Source organism: Chionomys nivalis, chromosome 24 (assembly GCF_950005125.1).
Source record: "Chionomys nivalis chromosome 24, mChiNiv1.1, whole genome shotgun sequence".
Lineage (NCBI taxonomy): Eukaryota > Metazoa > Chordata > Mammalia > Rodentia > Cricetidae > Chionomys > Chionomys nivalis.
In genome coordinates, this window is record NC_080109.1 from 18174203 (window position 1) to 18193830 (window position 19628).

A 19628-nucleotide genomic window follows, 5' to 3' on the forward strand; every position below is an offset into this window, starting at 1 on the left:
AGCACGGGGTCTTGCCACGCACGTCACGTAAACCAAGAGGTTACAATGGGTCAGGTCACGATTCCTTGGTCAGGAAGTCACAAGGTGACACACCTAGTTGCCTAGATAGTTTGGAATGTGAGGCAGGTTCTGCTAAGAGATAACTCTCTATTAACAGTTAATTTGGGTGTGGGATAGGCTTGGTCAATAAGACTATTCTCAATACAATTGAGAAGTGAAGCCCTCTGCAAAAACTCCTCACGGCGGTGCTTCCTGTAAATTTTGGGGGGACACGGCTCCTGACAGAGATCCTAGGCTAGCACACTGAAGGACCAAAAGCTGACCTACTTCCACCAGATCCCCATATCTCAAAACACTCTGTCCTAGACATTTTGGAGTTATGCTTGAGAATTTCAAGCAAGTAAGGGGAAGACAACTGTGGATGTAGCTCAGTGGGAGCTTGCCTGGTTTCCAGGAGGTGTTAGACTCATTCCAACAGGACAATAAAAAAATGAATGAGTATCTACATGATGTGGGGATTGGGGCAAAATGGGTAGGTGTTTTATATGTCCAGATTCATGTATGAAATATTGTCTCATTAGTTTGATAGAACACCTGAACTGACAGTCAATGAAACTCCATTGAGCTATAACCCAAACACATTTCAATACACTTGAAGCAGCAACAACTGTTGCAAGAACGATGGTTAGGCTTGCCTGTGGCAGTGACCTAACCTAGAACCCCAGAAATCCATGTAAAAAGTTGCCAAAAAGGTCAAAGTAGCTTCTTCAAATGGTCCCGCTGTGCAGCTGGTTGACCTCCCTCCAGATAAACTCTACTCAGGTTTTTAAAATACCCTAAATGCCAATCTACATATATCCGCAGGTTTGGCAACAACACACCCACATACTTCACTAAGCCCATGATGGGAAAAGCAACTTTCATGTTGAAAATCAACCCTTGGGAGCAACAGAGCATGTCAACAGAGTAGCAGGCGGTAGAGGTGATGCAAGCAACATCTACTATGATCAGGTGAGTGTTTCTTAATGCTTTCACGAGCCCTGATTCTTCTGTATGGTGTCAGATTTGAACACATGTAAACTCCAAGCCAAATTATACCCCTGGAAAGGCCTGAGAAGCCTAATAAACAGCTTCAGGTGATTCACTTCATCCCCAAAGCTGGCAAAACAAAGATCTAACCGTGCACAGCTTTCCAACATCACCTTGCTAGCCTTGCACCTGAATTGATTCTGGACACAGGTAAAGGTATAGCTTCTGGGTGCCCAGAGTACATCTTCCTCAATGTGTTCTTCAACAGCAAGTTCATCAGTAGGGTAGTATTGGTAATTAACAGCTGCAGGGAACCACACGGTTGGCCTGATCTAGCTGCCTTGAAAGGCATACGTTATAGGTTTCTCAGGTTAGAGTTTGTGACTCCTGGGCACCGTGTGTCTTTTCAATTCCTGAGGAACTGAGACACTCCTCAGGCAATGGAGTGTTCAAGCTGCTTTGAGTTTCTATGTATGGTCTCTTAGAAGTTAAGGCAGCATGGAAGCTTAGCAGGACACTTTGTTTTAGACATTAATCTTGTGTGCCCAGGAGAGCTTGCAAACATCATTGTATCTGGCAACTACAGCTGTATTGATTGATCCTAGCAATTGCCACCATATTCTGTTTCTGATAATGGTATAAAAAGTCAGATTGCTTTCAATAAAACTTCTCACACAGCATCAGTCTTGCTGTGGTCCCTCCAATTCAAGCCTGTCTTAATTTCTTGCTGGCCATATCAGGTAATCTTGTCCCGGTAAATAAACATAGGCTTACAGACGGCTATAATTCAAATCAGTTAAATGGCATTGGTTTTGCTCACACATTGCTGTTTGTTAATTTGCTCTGATGCTGAGAAGTCCTTGTTATGAATGTTGCTTGGATAGTTCACCAATATATTCTCAGCTTTTTGCTTGAATTTATTAGCTCACCAAGGGTGGCTTTTTTTCTGACTTTGTCATATTTTCTATTAGTTGATTAAATTAGACTAGCCCCATCTAGGTGCCTCCTGTGAAGTCAGAAACAGATGATCTTGGTAATCCAAATCTCACGCTCTGATAGATAGCTGTAGCAAGAGCAGAATTATGTAGGTGACCACTGGCAGGATGAGAGCGTCTCTGTGGTATGGGACAGAATGAGGTCTGGGATAGTGTATCTTACATTGTGAAGATGTCTATTGTAGCCACAGGTAAAGCTGTGGATGGTGCCATGTCTTCAGTCTTTCCTACTACATGCTTGTAAAGGCCATGGCATCTTAGTGATCTGCCCAAAGACCCGAGTATTGCCTGCCTTTTGATAAAATCAGATTGGGTTGTCTCAGTTACCTCGTCATCATATCCGAGTCCCAACTCCACTGAATCATTGATTATCCAGAGTCCTGTTGCTTGAACCTGGACTTTCACCTTTGTGAGCTTAGCTGTGTCCTGCTATCACAAGTGTGCAAGTGGTTGTTTAGAAAATTGTTGTACACATTCCATAGTAAGAACAAAGAATTGAACATCCAGGAATGACCTAACACCAATCCATAAAGAGATGTAATGGATGTATTACACAGAGCTCCCTTTGGGATGGGAGAGATTCTAAGATGGGAGTTTGCTAATCAGGCTCTGGGCTGGGTACTTTATGGGGCCTCTGCATCCTCCCCTCTCCTCTATTGGTTATGTTTAGATACTGACTTCTGTCCCCACCCCAACTATCTTCCTCAAATATCTTCTGGAACAAGAATCTGCCACCTGAGGGAACGCACTTTCACTTTCCATGTCTGCCTATGTCTTTTTAACCCTCTCTTAATTTGGGATTAATAGTAAATAAAGACAAGCAATTCTCATCAGGTCGGGTTTGATATAAATTGACCAATGTTCCCTCTCTTGTGCAAATGAAACAGGTAGAGTGATGTTACTTAAGATGTTACAGTGTACAAACAATAGGAAAGAAACCCTTTAGTCAACCTTTCCTGATATTCATGAAACAGTTTAGTATCTAAATGAGGGGGAAGAGGCTCATAAGATGAAGTCTGAGAGATTAGTGAGAAGGACATGTTTGAGATTAACAAAAATGTTCAAGCTGCAGAAAAGCACTAATGAAAATACGTTTTGAGATGAAAGTCAGATTACCAATTAAATCGCTTAACGTCCATTTAACAAAATTTATTGAACATTAAGAAAAAAACACAAACAGGTCAAACAATTCAAACAACCACACACAAGCAGCGGAGCTATCAGGACATCAGAAAAGTAAACATTGATTTAATCACTTCGCAGTGGAAATACAGATATTTATGAGTTGATCTGTGCTGGTGGGAGTATGGGTCACGTCATCACAGGGAAGCAAACAGGCCTGGAGATCACCACTCAGATAACTCCCCGGATATGCAGCCTCTGTGTGAACAATGATTCACCACAAAAATTCAAAGGAATATTATAAATAACTCTGCCTACACTCCACAGTTGGCTGGGTACCTTCAAACATCAAGACACATTGTCTATCAATGAATGCAACTCACATAGGCACCTTCAAGTTTGATCTTACAAAAGTTTAAGTAAGGCGAAAATGTTGAAGCTTTAGGAATGGTTGCAGTCCAGTTAACTTTTTCTTTCAATACATGAAGTGTTCTTGTGCACATATCTGTTTTCCAATGGCACTGGATAGTTCCTGTGAAAGGGTCATTCAAACCTCAAGGGGTGGTGACCCAGAGGTTGAGAACCACTGTATTGCAGCAATGGTTGACCTAGAATTAGCTATGTAGACCAGCCTTGCCTTGTCTTGAACTCACAGATATCTGCCTGTTTTTCTGCCGCTGGAATGCTAGAGAGTAACGGGCCAATCCATCCAGTCCTCTTGATTCCATTCCTCTTTTGTTCAAAATTATTTTTTCATACAATATACTCTGAATTTGGTTTATCGCTGCCTGGAATCTCCAGCATTTTTACATGTAATCACACTTACAGTCTTTTACTGATCTACTTTTGATTACTCAAGAATACGTATTTCTCAACAAATGGCAATTAATGGGAATAAAGAAGTATGTGTGCTCATTTTAGCAATGTTATTAAGATTGAGAAAATAAAGCAGTTTTCTTAAACATACACATCAGTCTTCATTCAAACTGAAATGTAGTTTGATCTAAAAGTCACATCATTTTGTTCCCTTCCATCATACAATAGCTCAACACAGAACGTACAGGTTACTCTACTGGTGAGCTAGCTACATGTACCATTAATTTCATTAATTTATAGATTTTCTTCTAACCAACTAATATACTTGTCTCTTATTCTTAATCCTGAATGTAAAAACATGGGAGCTCCAGTAAAGGATAGGGCTCCATGGATTCCTTCCTCTAAATGGTCATGAGTAACTTGGACCCCAACATTTCTAAGGCGTGTGATGTAAATGAGACTATCGTCTCTTATGAGATCATGTTCACATGTGACAACATAAGTTAGTGGCAAACTCTGTAACTGGGAGTCATTGGCTATCAAAGGTGACATTCTGTTATCCACAAGTGCTGGATAAGTAGCATTTAGTTTTCCAAGGATGGGCTCCCTGTAAACATAGTTCTTTTTATATTTGTCAGGAAGGAAGTCACTCCAGTTAACAAACTTGAACAAGTCTCTTGACCCTGGTGGCATGTGCTCATTTCTTAGTAAGGCCTGGAGCAGAGTTTTGTCTTCAGTCACATACAGGCTTGCCAACTTAATTATCATCTCCCTGGACACAAGTGGACCATGTTCGTACTCTCGATGTGATGGCAGAGAAGTATCAAGCACTTGTAGGCCAGGGTATATCAAAGCTTGTGCCTTAATTCTGTCTTTGAAATCTGGGTCATTCTGTAACTAGAAATATAATGGATGTTAATTAATCAGTAGTTTTCAAGTAAAAGGAGTTGCAGTTTCACTTTAATAGCCTGAGATAAATAAATTTACTAATCTGAAACACTATTTAGTGATATTTCTCACAAGATTTGCACATTGACTGAGAGATATAAGAGTGTGTAATTCCACTGTCATATGTCCAGAAACAATGTACACTCTGTCGCTCACACATTGACTCACAAACAACAATCACCCAGGAAGATGATCAGCCACATCCTAGTGGTGATGACAGGGCAACTATGTTTACGATGTCAAATTTTTTGCACATTCATTCGTCTTAGAAATTTCGCTTTCGTTGTTCAGAATAAAGATGTGTTGTGTGTCTCAGTTTGTTCTGGAACATACTGTCCCTCTCTCTCAGTCTCCCAAGTGTTCTAATAACAAGCATGTATTACCAAGTCTAGTTTCCCTAAAACCACTTTTGACCTAAGCAATATAATGTGCAAAATCCACAAATGATATGAGATACAACTGCCAAAACTCACATGTAAAATCAAATGGAATTATGGCATGCTTAAGAGAACACTTAATATTTATCTAAGTAGTATGGTGTGTTAGATGCGATAGACAATATAGAGAATAATTTAGGAAAACCAGAAGAGCAGAAAAGGAAATGGAATGTTGTACATGTAGCCTCTGTTTCTTACCAGAAATAAGAGGAGTCCTGAGTCTCTAGCTACACACTTGTACACTCCACATCAGTAAAGCTAGTCTTCAACTGTGATCATGAGTATTTAAACAGCAGCAGCCTCCCAGCTGCTCTGCACCAGTGACTCTATCTACTGCCATTCTTTGGTATTCCAAGGTATACAAGTGTTCTCAAGACCATGTCCTCATAAAAACAAAGAATGTACACAAAATGAAAGAAGTACCTGAAGTCTCATTAGCTCATCACAAGGTTAACCATTTCACCAACTTCAAATTGTAGTACAATAGAAAGGAGGTTCTACAAGTTCAGGAAGAAATAAATAAAATCTCCCTAAGAGAATCTTTCCATGGCCATTATTCTTTACAGTCACTTTGGGATGGGATTTTCTAAATAAAGGAGAGCCTCTCAGAACATTAACAGACAAGTCATTGCAAGCATAGTATCAAAACTGAGGCAGGGTCATGTGATAACACCTTGATATGTAGCAGGATTGCTGCTCCCAAATGAGTTAGTACAAATTCTTGTACTTGAAGAATACAGAAGAAATGAGAAATTAGGAAAATCAGAGGCTGAGGAGATGGCTCAGTCAGTAAAGTATGTGAGTACAAATGGTCAGAACCAAGAAAGACGGGCACAGCTGCAAATACTTGTTACCGAGCACTGTGTAAGTAAAGGTGACACAAGGAGACCCCTGAGGTTGACTGGACAGCCAACCTTGCTGAGTCAGTATTTTCCAACCTTTTAGAGACGATGTTCCAAAAGTGAAGTAGAGAAAAGAAAAGAGAGAGAGAGAGAGACAACCCGTGCCAACCTCTGACTTCTACATTCGTGATTACACTCTTAAACATGCACATGCTTGTGCACACACATGTGTATACTCAAACAAACACATGCACCCCTACACAGAGACATCATATGAAAATTGTGACATTTAAAGGTGAGAAAACAGAACAGTAGTTCTAGTAGTGAAGTTGAAAACCCCCAAATCTTTAAATCAAAAGAAGCTGGAACAAATGCCATAACGCACTCCCTTAAAGAGAAGAATCGTGGGGGAGACCATCGGGGCTGCAAATTTTGCCACTCCTGTGCTCTCCTGAGAGACTCAATCCCTTCTTTTATCTAATGGCACTGTAATAAATCTATTAAAACTTCATGGTGGTAATATCTATCTTTACTACTAAGTAATCATTTTAAACTTCATTATAAAAAACTTTTCAAATAAATAGCCATACAAGTACTCATTAACACCTATATATATATAAAAAAAATAAATAAAGTCCAAAATAGTGGATCTCAGTGTACTAAAGCACTTCCAGACTATCCTGTGCCAAATCCCCTAGATAGACACTGGTGACAAGTTAAAGGTCCCCTTTTACTGAAGATGACAATTATAGAAGAATTGGCAGTGCTTAAATTTACCTAAGACACCAAAGACCCAAGAAAAAGCAATGGAAATCTTGACCTTGGCAATTCAGATGGATCACAGAGTCTAATATGGCCCCAAAATACCTGAACTTTGTAGCACAGAAATGAGCCTTGGTAGCTACATCTGTTTAACAATATTATTTTAAGATGTAATATATTTGTTTGTGCTGTGGAACATTTTTTAATGATGCAAATATGTGTTGCATTTTTTATGTTACATTTGTTTAACTCTGTGAAACTGTGATGCTTTGTCTGTCTAAAACATCTGATGGTTTAATAAAGAGCTGAACGGCCAATAGTGAGGCAGCAAAAGGATAGGCAGGGCTGGCAGGCAGAGAGAATAAACAGGAGGAGAAATCAGGGAAGAAAGAAGAAGTAGCAAGGTAGAACAGGGAGAGGAGAAAATCAGGGGCCAGCCATCCAACTACATACCAAGCCTCGAAGAAAGAAGTAAAGAAAGATATACAGAAATAGGGACAGATAAAAGTCTAGAGGCAAAGATAGAGGGGATAATTTAAGATAAGAAAAACTAGCTAGAAACAAGCCAAGCTAAGGCTGGGCATTTGTAAGAAAGAATAAGTCTCTGTGGGTGATTTATTTGAAAACAGGAATAATCAGAAATGGAGCTGAATACGAGCAAGCACCTCCTTCTGAATACTAGACTTGGGAATAAGAAAGAGCAGCCTTCCCACTGCCACAGCCATAGACAACTGCCACTTCCAGACCTCTTCCCTCCCTTGCTTCACTGAATATTTCAAGACAAGATCCATTATTGTTGTGAGACAATGGTTTTACTCTGTAAAGAGTTGTTTCTTGTACTTGTTTTTTTTTTTTTTTTGTTTTATTTTGTTTTTTGTTTTTTTGTTTTTTAAATGATGATTGACCAGTAGCTGGGCAGGAAATATAAGCAGGGTGACCAGACAGAAAGTAGAGGCAAGGCAAAGAGAATTCTGGGAAGAGGGGAGCTTCAGTTTGCAGTCATCATCCAGACACAGAGGAAACAAGATGTGACTGCTTCACTGAAAAAGGTACCAAGCCATGTGGCTAATGCAGACAAGAATTATGGGCTAATAAAAGTTATAAGAGTTAATAAGAAGCATGAGCTCATATACCAATCAGTTTATAATTAATGTAGGCCTCTGTGTGATTTCTTTGGGACTTAATGACTGCAGGGACCAGGCAGGGCAGAAACCTCAGTCAACACATTATAACACTTTCTTCCCTTTAATTGCTTCTTATAAGATGTTTAGTTTTCGAGGAAACTAAAAAGCAACTAATACATTCCTCACCTCAAATGATACAAAAAATGAGAATTCTAAAATAGTTTGTCAATGTAAATTCAATAAGTTGTGAAGCAAAACAACCCCTTATTAAGATAAATAGAGTTAGTGTAGGTTTCAAGATATTGGTGAACTTTTCTCTAACATTGGCAGGGTGAATCAAGGTGAGGGTGACAGTTTCCTTTTTTTCTTTTTATGGCTTTACCACATGACTCTTTATTTCGTTTAGTGCTAATAATGTCAACAGTAGTGTAACACACCAAATGCAAAGGAGTGACACTGGAGACACAGAGAAGTTCTTGAGTTGCTGAGGCAGGAGGCTCACAAGTTCAAGGCCTACACAAACAACAGATCGATTCAGGGAATCTTATCAAAAGCATGTCTTGAAAGTCATTGAAAAAGAGAAGCTTCCATGACCCTGTGGTACAGTATCTTCTTGGTAAGCACACTGTCCTGTATCCAATGCCCAAAACCTGCCCCTCAAACCATAAAATACTAGGATTGATTGTAAAACCCTTCCTTAGCATCGAACAAAGCCACATTTAAGTTAATAATCATTGAAACGAATAATCTTTCTTGTTTATCTGAAATTTTATAGATAGCAGTGGAAAAGTAATGCAAATACACCTAAAACACAGGGTTTTTTGCATGTTAGGATTAAAGCAAATAATAACACACACAACATACCAGTTGAATCACTGCTGCTACCAAGGTGCCCCCAGAACTGTCTCCTGTAATACAGATGCGAGCAGGATCTACTCCATATTTTGCAAGAACCTTATCCTGGAGAAAGAACTTGACCACAAAAACACAGTCTTCAAGGGCAGCTGGGAATTGATACTGAGGAGCAAGTCTGTAGCTTTAGAGGTAAATCAAGAAAAAACACAACAGAGCCCTTGTTAAAATTATGTAACTAAGTATCTCTTCCTCTCATCAACAGGTACCCTGACATATTGAAAAATAAACCTCACTAATTAATGCCTAGATGACTGGTAACTTCTGTCTTAAAAGTGAGGAGTAGATTTCGGTTCAGAGTTTCAGGTGTCGGTTCTAAGGAGGAATGAGTGAGACAGGTGTGTTATCCTTGTGAATCCTGTATGCTTCGGTGGCCCTCAGTGTGCTTGGTGACTGAAAAACAATTCAGAATTACTTATGGGATCACTCAGATATTTTAAGTAAAGAAAGTATGAGAGTAAATAGGACTGTTTTGAAGAATTTGAAATATGAATGTTTTAAGTATACCAGTGGAGCTTACAAAGATTCCTAAAATTGAAATAAGACTAAATACTATTGTGTTTGTTTGTCTTTGGCTGGGTATATCTGTGCTCTATCACAGGAGCACGCTTTAACCAGACCATCTCACTTTTTAACTCTATCAACTTCAAATTCATTAGAATTAGTGAATAACTCCCATGGCTATATTAAGCAATGTTCTTCAGACGGTTCTTGTGTTTATATTTTAACCTGTGTCTAAAATATTTGAAATTAGTATAATCTGAGCAAAGTAGTATAGCAACATTAATATGCTTCAAGATAAAGAACAGCTAATACCTTAAAACCTGTAGAATTTGTAAACAATGTACAACAAACTTACTATTTAAAAGGCTTAGCTAAAAATTATATTGTGTTGAACTTAGCTAAAATCACAGCAGTAATGGAACTGCGTATTTAATGTCAAAATTTAGATATTTTTAGAAACTTATGTAATTTGTCTGGTTCCATTTTGAAGTAATTATGAGCGGGACAGAACTGATCTCTAGTATGTCCTACTGACCCCAAATATACTCTCAACCATGATAACTCCTTAGAGTGACCTTGTCTGAGGTCTACAGTTCTATACATCTATGTCTTCATTAAAGGACTGGAAAGATGTGCAGCACTCAGCACATCCCTCTGCTGAGTCCCTCAGTAGTTCAGAGGCCACATATGACATGTTGGAGTAATAAGCAATTATGCATATTTTGCTCTATTATTGAAAATGTTGTCAAAAGTCATGTCATGAAATATTAAGACTGATAATTTGGATGGTATCTTGAAACATTCAAATTACTCAAATACCTTCACCTAATAGAATTAGAACCAAAGACAACTCCAACCCCACACAGTGTTTATAAGCAGCTTCCATAACCCAATGTCTCAAGCATATAATGAATAAACTTTCAAGGAATGTCACTTGCAGGTAAAATTAGGTGTTTGAGAATCCTGAAGTTCATAGTCCCAGAGATGTCATAGCTGTGATAACAAAGATGCTTATTACTCTGGCCGTACATTTGTGTCCACAGTGGCAGATATCAAAGCAAAGACTGATGCCTTTGAGAACATATTGACATTATAATCATAAGAAAATTACTATAAACAAAAATTCATATGCTATGGGTATAGTTGGGTGAGAAGCCCTGAAAAAGCCAGGCCTACATTATGAAGGCAAATGCTGTGGTATGAAGTATCATCGTTTTCTTACTCTATTCCCACAATAACAGCACCAAGCTTGTTTGCTGTCAGTCTGTTCAGGTCATCATAGGCTGACATCTCTGAAACAAAAGAAATAAATTTAGAATGGTGCCCTGTAAATAGAAAACAATGGAAACCCAGCAACACTCATGACTGTGATAGAAATGTGAATTACCGCTGATTGATGGAAACCCAGCAATCTCCACATTTATTATTTACGTAAGTCAACACTCTGTCAGAGTCCAGGAAGAAATATAGTCTACAACTTATTACTGTAGCACAAAGGCAGTTGAAGTAGAGCATGGAGGTCACTACTGCAGGACATTTGTATTACTTGTCTTCTTGTCTTATCTATTCCCCTCTTTAATCTTTGAGAAAAGAATAAGATGGTATCTGATAAGGAATTAACACAATACATTAGGGATCGGTATGCATCCCAGTCTGCAGTTGAATCTATTGAACATAAATTCAGCAACAATGCTAGAGATGGAAAAGAGAACTCATATCTATGTGATGGACATGGGGACTAAGATGGAAACAGTGAAGAATAAAGCAGAAGAAAATGTAGGATTAACACCTAAAGAATTAAATAATAAAATATGGGGATTATTAATATTTGTAAAGTCTAAACAATAATTTATTACCACATGGTTTTAGTGGTTTTCTTTTTGTTATTTTAAAGCTGTAGTTGCAAATGAATAGATAAAGTTAAGGAGAGAAAAGAAGAAGAAATTTCTTTCATTCAAAGTAACAGTAAAGAATATTAGTATAGCAGAGTGGCCACTTTCATATTACACAGTTTAAAAAAGAATCAGAAGAGAAACAGAAAGACCTTACAGTATAATTGAAACATCTCATAAAATAAAACATGATAGGATAATAAGTAGGAAGAGCAATGGGGGTCAGCAGAGGTCAAGGCAGAAAAAACAGCTCATACTTAGGAGTAAACAAAGGGGTTAAAATTGCAGGTAGAAGTAACACTAATCAGATGATGATCTGGAAGTAAATATCCCAAGGAAAGCAGAGAGACTCATCTTGGCCAAAAGATAAACATATCTTTGCCTAGGATGTAAGTAGAGCAGTAGAGCCTAGTGAAGAAGGGATTAGTAAGATGTGAGGAAGACACCAGTAAGTGTGAGATGCGTAAGGAGAGATGCCAAACATATGGACTTATATCTTGGAAGGAGCGGGTAAGGTTGGAAACAGGATGGAAATTTAGAAATGTCATCGGAGTGCAACAGAGGGACTAAGAGCTTCTGAGAGGTGGCATTGTTCCGGCCACAGTGAGAGCTTGGATGGTCTGGAGCAGGAGCCCACACCCCTAGTTTCTAAGAATAGGACTGTTGCTTCCTCCTTCAAACTCTTTGAAAACATTCTTTAATAATTTTGTTTCTGCAAAACTAAAACGCTGATGATAATGCCGATCTACAAAAGGCTTACTCAGTTGGCTGCCCAGTTGAACACAGTGGTATTTTTGTTTATCTTGAAATGTTCACAGTTCACAAGGACAAAATACTGGATATAGTAATTAAGCTACAGGTTCTTTGAGTGTTATCACTTGTTTCAAAAGTACACAGTATAATATTCCAATGTTTTGCTGCATAGTGAATCCATAAGTCATCAAAAGTCTAAAATGGTGTGTGTGTGTGTGTGTACCTGTGTGCGTGTGTGCCTGTCTGTCTGTCTTAGCTACTCCACTCATCTACAGACAAGAACTGATTGCTCAGGTTTACTTTATTTTATCATTTTAACACAAAATTATGCTTTGGATTCTAAGCCTCTACATTATTGTTATATATCAGTCTAGTACTTGAACATATGCTAGCTGCAATATGGCAGCAATCATATTTTTCAGACTCAGCAGTTAAAAATCCTGGTTCACAACAATGTTTATTTTATTTACGTGATTAGGTTATTTTAATCTAACTCCTAAGTTTATTGGTTGAATTTTCAAGCCTAGGATATCAATATGTTTATTTTGAAATATATTTTTTAACAAACCATCTTAATTTCTACTTATTGTTTTAGTTACCAAATTGTAAATGGAGAAATATATGTGATCCATGACCCATACATCCCACTGTATCTTTACTAAGATGCATATATTCCCTAAATCAACATTGTGCTGACAAATGAGTTGTCAACTTCTGGGTACATGGTGTACAGCAATTATTTCAATATGAATATATAAGCAACACACACACACTAAAAGTACTAGAAGTACTTACTGCAACTTCCCAAGACAAAGGCACCACCATGAATGAAAATGACAGCTGGTCGCTGTATTTCAGACTTCCTTTTTGGCAAGTACAGACGGACAGGAATGTCACTAAAGTTTGTGTCAACCACTGTAATGTTTTCATCTGAAACTGGTTCTGTAAATTGAAGTGCTGTTACAGTAAAAAATACTTCTTCATAGTTCATAAGACCTATGTTTTCAAATAATGTGGCCTATAAAAACAAAAAGAATTAAACTGTACATTTTTAATTTAATAATAATAAATACACAGAGTTGCAATGATAAAAAGTAGACAGTGTGATAATACTCTAAAGAACAGATTTTTATATCCTCATGTTATTTTGGTAGCATGGAAATCAGTGTGGTTATCAGCATCAGACCTGAACAGGATTGAGTGATCAAGAATTTGTCTTGAATAAGAAATGGGTCATTAAAATACCATCCCTTTATGAGAAAATATTGATAGTTATAGGTTAATAAGGAGGAGTCTTTTCTTGCATAGCTGTTAATAAGTTACCATTGCTATAGTAAATAATCCACTAAAACAAACTGAAAGAAAAAAATTATCATCTCATTATATACATAACAGAGCTTTAAAAAGATTCAACACCTCTTTATGAAAATCCTGCAGAGATTAGATGTACAAGACTTTTATAGAAAGTCTACAGCCAACATCAAATTAAATGGAGAGAAACTCAAAGCAATGCCAGTAAAATCAGGAACAAGATGAGGTCATTAACTCTTTCTATTCTATATAGCACTTGAAGTCTTAGATAAAGCAATAAAACAACTGAAAGAGATCAAGGGGTAAAAATTGGAAAAGAAGAAGTCAAAGTATCATGATTTGCAGATGATATGACAGTTTACATAAGTGATTATCTAAAAATTCCGCAAGGGTATTACAGCTGGCAAATATTTTCAGCAGAGTGGTTGGATACAACATTAACTCAAAAAAAATTCAGTAGCCCTTTTATATACAAATGACAGCCTGAGAAAGAAATCAGGGAAACAACACCCTTCACAATAGCCACAAACAATATATAATAACTTAAGGTAACTCTAACCAAGGAAGTGGCAGATTTGTGTGATAAAATCTTCAAATCACTGAAGAAGATACCAGAGGTCATAAAGATCCCCCATGATTATGGATAGTTATGTTTGGCATACTAAAATATCCTACCACAATCAATATACAGCAGAAACTCAAATGTCTGAAAAACACTTAAAGAAATGGGCAACTTCCTTGGCCATCAGGGTATTGCACAACAAAACTACTTTGAGATTTCCTCTGTCAGAATGGTTACGTTCAACATCATGCTGGCAAGGATGTGGATTAAGAGAAACACTCATACGTTGCTGATAGGAGTGCAAATTTGTACAGCTGCTGTGGAAATCAGTGTGGCTGATCCTCATGAAGGTGGGAATAGATCTACCCCAAGATTCAGTTATACCACTCTTGGGCATATACATTACCACTGGAAAAAGAGAAACAAATTAGTTGCATAAACTGTTGAAGCTCTACCCTCATTTTATACTTACATGGAAAGGTGTTGGCTTTAGGGAGAGGAAGGGAAGTAAACCCAGAAATGGGAAGGGAGAAATTAGCAGGGTACAAGTGATGTGATAGGGGAGATGGGTGGGAAATGGGGAGGGAAATGCTAAAGAAGCAGGGATGTGGATAAAATAACAGTAAGGATATCTGAAAATGTCACAAAGAATCATACTATTAGCTATTTACACATAAATCTAATATAATCACATAATTCTGTGGATAAATACATATGTAAAATTTTAATGAACTTTTTTTGTAGGAATACCAATGATCCCTTAAGGAGTCAAACACTACATAACCAAACCCTAGTATAAGAAGTGAGAAGTTCTCCTTTGACTTGAACAGAGTGGTCCGAGAGACTTCCAAAACCTTCATCCTGTTGTCATTGTCCTTGTCACTCCTAAGAGATGAAAGGTAAGACCCTGTTATTGAAGACACCATAACTATCAGAAACAGGGCCCAGAGAGCTTTAAGCTGGAACTGATCTGAATGTCACCTCACTGAGAACTAGCGTTCATTGCATCAGAAGGCACCACACAGGATTCCAAATGAGGGAGGCAAAAAAGAATCCTACTCACATATGATGCCTATAAACCACATCAACTATCAGCATGGCACAAGGACCCTAAGTAGTGGTGACACACATACCTTGGCTGTAGCTAAAAGCTCTCTGCCTCTCTAATTGGACTTAAGAACAATCCACTAAGAGAGAAACCTTGCAAACTCCTCAGTACTAGTGAAGACATGAAGACATGAATCTAGGAAGAGAATCTTCTTAGCTAGTGCAATTCCTACTAACCGTCTAATACTCACAGATACTCGCAGTCTTCACACCTCATCAAGGAAAGTTCTCTTTGGCACATATGGAGACTACTAGAGAAAACCACAACCAATCAAATGAAGAGTTGTGGAGCCCGTTCCCAGTGGATGCATCTACAGACACTCCCATGCCTAAGCGTTAAGGAACACTGAGGGAAAGGAGGTGGAAAGATTTTAAGAGAGAGAAGATCAGACAGTTTGTTGTGAGATTGTTTGTCCTAATACTGTCAGAATCTTCACCAATAAAGGGTCTCTCCAGCATGCCTGTCCAACAATAACAGCACAAGGAGACATGCGAGCGTACAGTGTAGACAGGCACGACTACTGGTGTACCGGGTAGATAGACTTTGTATATCTCATACTCTAGATTACAAGGCCTCAACTGCACACAAAGAACTACAGGCAGCCAAGGAAAGCTGACAGCAGGAGAGGCGGTCATCCCCAGCAAAGGCCACATAAATCGCTTATCTAAAATCAAATGGCCAGTCCTGAAACATATATACAAGTACCATTATTCAGACCGAACAGGTTATATTTAATAATATAAATGTATGTAAAATGTGTATTCATGCAACAATAATGAATATGAAAAATAATATGGAGGGGCTTGTTGGAGGCCAAGTAGGTAAGAAAATGAGGGGGAGAAAATACAATTATATTATAATCTCAAAAATATAAAAGCAAAGCAAAATTAAACCTTACATGTGTCTGTCAATCTTATACTATACATAATGTGAGTGGATTACTTTTGTTTATCTTATACTGTATATAATGCGAGTGGTTTGCTTTTGTCTATCTTATACTGTATATAATGTGAATGAATTGTTTTTGTCTATCTTATACTGTTAGATAATGTGAGTGGATTTTTTTGACCATCTTATACTGTATATAATGTGAGTGGATTTATTTTGACCATCTTATACTGTATATAATGTGAGTGGATTTATTTTGACCATCTTATACTGTATATAATGTGAGTAGATTGCAACTGAGTTCTTAATCATTTTTTAGTATTCATCAAGTCTGTTAAATTTATTTTAAAATCTACTTTTTATGGAAACTGAGCTATTATAATTTAATTTTGGCAATGGATTTTTCTTAATTACTAGGATGACCATTTAAAGAATCATATTTTGATCCTATTTGTGCATATGTAAGAAAAGACACATCTATTTGTATGAGTCATTCTATTTTGAAGTTGATAGAATCAAGGTCAAATTCAGCAATTGTGTGTTTTCAGAATACATTCTTATTGATGAGAAGGTGTCAGTTTTGAAATCCAGATATTCATGAGTGGCTCAGAGAAGATATAGCAATTTCTCTACTGAATTGTGGATTTGTAGTGAAAGAAAATGGTTCCAGGGTGACCCAGCAAATGTCAGACTCTGAAAATAATGTGTTAGGTGTCAGATGGGAAATCAGACAGCCCTTCTGCAGTGTGTTGGCTAGCATTTCCCTCATCTGCCATACTGTTTTGTGTCTCTGGCATTCATTGTTTTCTCCTGTTTCTGCCTAAGCTTCCTCTTATCTCTGTATCCATAAAGCTTCCAGACAAAAATATAGCTTGGTTAAGGGTAACCTAGTGTGCCCTCTATGACAGACTTGTGTTCAAATTATATCATTGCCATTAAAAAAAAAATGTCTGAACTCCAGCATCTTAGACCTCAGGAAAGATAATAACAGCAGCAGGTCACAGAGGTGGCTTTTGAGCTGTTGTGGGTGTCTGCAATGTGTCAGGGTGCATGTCAGCCTACTTGGCTCATAAGTACACAGTGTAGCTTTCCAGAAGATTCCAGATAAGAAATCTCAACAGACTACTGCAATCCCAGACAGGAGAGTCTACTATCTTCCACACACAAACATACTTAAGGAGAGCTGAGAAAATAGGATATCACTATCACTTCTGTATGTTACTAAAACACATTTCATCGAACTGGAAATATATTAGTTTTATTAACTTACATTGACATCACTGTCATCATAGGGAAAATTACCCACATAGTTAATATTGGCAATATTAGTTATTAGGCCCCAAATCAAATTTATTTGGAGGTCTCAGTAACACAAAGAATAGACAATGTTTCTGTGAACAGAAAGTTTGAGAGTTACATTAAAAGAGAAAAATAGCTAGAACAACAGTGATTAAAATTTACCAAAATATTAAACTTGATGGAGATAAATTGAGAAATTCCAGAGAGCATATGAGTCTAGGGATTGTCAAAGACATCAGATGTATCCAAGGTTCCTAACAATTCCCAGATATTCATTTTAGACGATACTATTTCCTTTATTCTGATGCTGCAATATCACAACACTCAGTGTTTTAGCAAACACTGTGGGTCCCTCTGCTTGTAGATAGTTCAGCCTGTGAGCGATTAAATAAACATCAAGAACAACTGGCTTATATGTCATAATGAAACTGAAATCACTTTCAAACACTTTGAAATAAAATAAGTTTCAAATAGGCTTATAGCATGGCAACCCAATTCCCCAGTAAAGAATACATTACCACAAGTGACGTCATTTTTATGACAACATCCATGAATCTCACTTTCCAGGGTTCTTCAATATTCTCTGGAACAGGAGAATAAAAAGAGTAGGCAAATAGAACACAAGAGAATCCGAAGCACAGAGTTTTGTACCCCATGATAAATCTTTTCCAAACCTGTGTGTCGTGATAGTCAACAGCATCTCATATATAGACTACAGAGCAGCAAGATAAAGGTAGAAGGTGAGCTGTTTGAAGCAAAAGGATGGTTTTAGCAACTGTGACTTGACATTCAGCTGTAAGATCAAGCCACAGTTGAAACCGGTTACGCAACTGTGTACAGCTTGGTGAAACAGAATTTACTACAAAATATCGAATAAATAATTTAGCAATGGCAAGAGCATTATGAGAGCAGTGAACTCCCCCTTCACCACATAACGTCACAAGAGCAGAAGCATTTAGGACCCTAATTAAAGCACACCAATAAAAGGCCAAAGAGATCCCTTTGCTCTTTCACCATACTACAAAGAATAGTGACACCACTGTAAAGCAAGATAAAATGTTAGGTAACATTTAACTAACCTGAAGGCTAACACCCACAACGCATATCATTTAGAAAATTCAGATCTACCCTGACAGTGCTCTTTAGAGGCAATTACAAATGAAATTGTTATTCTTTTCCAAGCTAGGAACCAATTCAACTAATGATTAAATGTGTATGCAGTCCACCATCTATTAAACTTAAAATTTGTAGATGTGTATCTTATATAATCATAGAAAATCTGTAAGTTGATTAATCAAACATTTGTAGCTTCCTGGTATTCCCTATATTCAGATTAGATAGAAGATCTTAAAATTGAGTACAGCTTGGCAACTGTTTATTCTTTTGTGAAAATTCTTCTCTTACCCATGCTCTACCAGTTATATTGTAGAATATCTTCCTCAGATAAGGACTCTCCCACCTTCCTTGCTAACTTCTGGGCAAAAGCTGTCTCTGGCATTCTTACCTGTTTCATGTCGTAACCCAAACTTAACTCAGCTTGGTTTTGATATTGATCTGAATACCAGAATATTGGTAAAAAGTCATTCTCCAATTTTGGGGATTAGAACTACATGGACTGGGATTTAAAAAAAAAAGTGGGGGGTGGGGAGAGGAGACTAAGAAGGTTGCAAAGAAGCAGAAGGGCTCAATCCCACATGTGCATCCTAGAAACACCAACCCACCATTTACAATCGCAGGTTCTTTTCACATGTTCCTCCACCATCTCTGCTCTGAACTGCAGAGAACTCATATGGAATTCAGCGAACCTTACCCTCCCTCCCATCCAGTCAGGTAAGCTCCATTTTAAATTAACCCATTTCTATTAATCTGTGTATCACCACTTGGTTGTGGCCTACGGTAAGGTTCCATCTGACTGTCACCTGTGGCGGCTACATGGCGTCTCTGACTCCACCTACGCGCTCTCTATATCTTTTCCAGCCTGGCGATATTCTGTTAAGTCATTGGATGAAAGTAGTTTCTTTATTAGCCAATGGCAATAAAACATATTCATAGCATATAGAGGGAAATCCCACATCAATAGCGCAAGAATCTCAGTCACTGGGAGACTTATACAGTCTAATCTTAGTATTTAGTGAAAAAATGTTGTAAGAGGAATGAAGTTTTCAAACAAGAGTTTTGTTTTTTGGTTTTTTTTTTTGTTTTTGTTTTTGTTTTTTTGCCAAGTGACTAGATAGGTTAGCTTAACCAATCACATGATCCCTTAGACACATGAAACAAGCCTGAGAGGGGAAAAGGGGAGGCCATGTGAGAGGCTCTCAATTGCC

The 19628-nt window shown here is 37.8% G+C and overlaps 1 protein-coding gene across 1 annotated transcript; it reads right to left on the bottom strand.

Annotated features, from left to right (window-relative positions):
• Nucleotides 1-4256: 4256 nt before the first annotated feature.
• Nucleotides 4257-17960, bottom strand: LOC130866056 (arylacetamide deacetylase-like 2). The gene is made up of 5 exons (XM_057757304.1): nt 17823-17960; nt 12932-13154; nt 10714-10783; nt 8940-9111; nt 4257-4859 (listed from the first exon to the last, which is right to left on the bottom strand). The coding sequence occupies exons 1-5, from the start codon at nt 17958-17960 to the stop codon at nt 4257-4259; spliced, it is 1206 nt and encodes a 401-aa protein (XP_057613287.1).
• Nucleotides 17961-19628: the final 1668 nt, after the last annotated feature.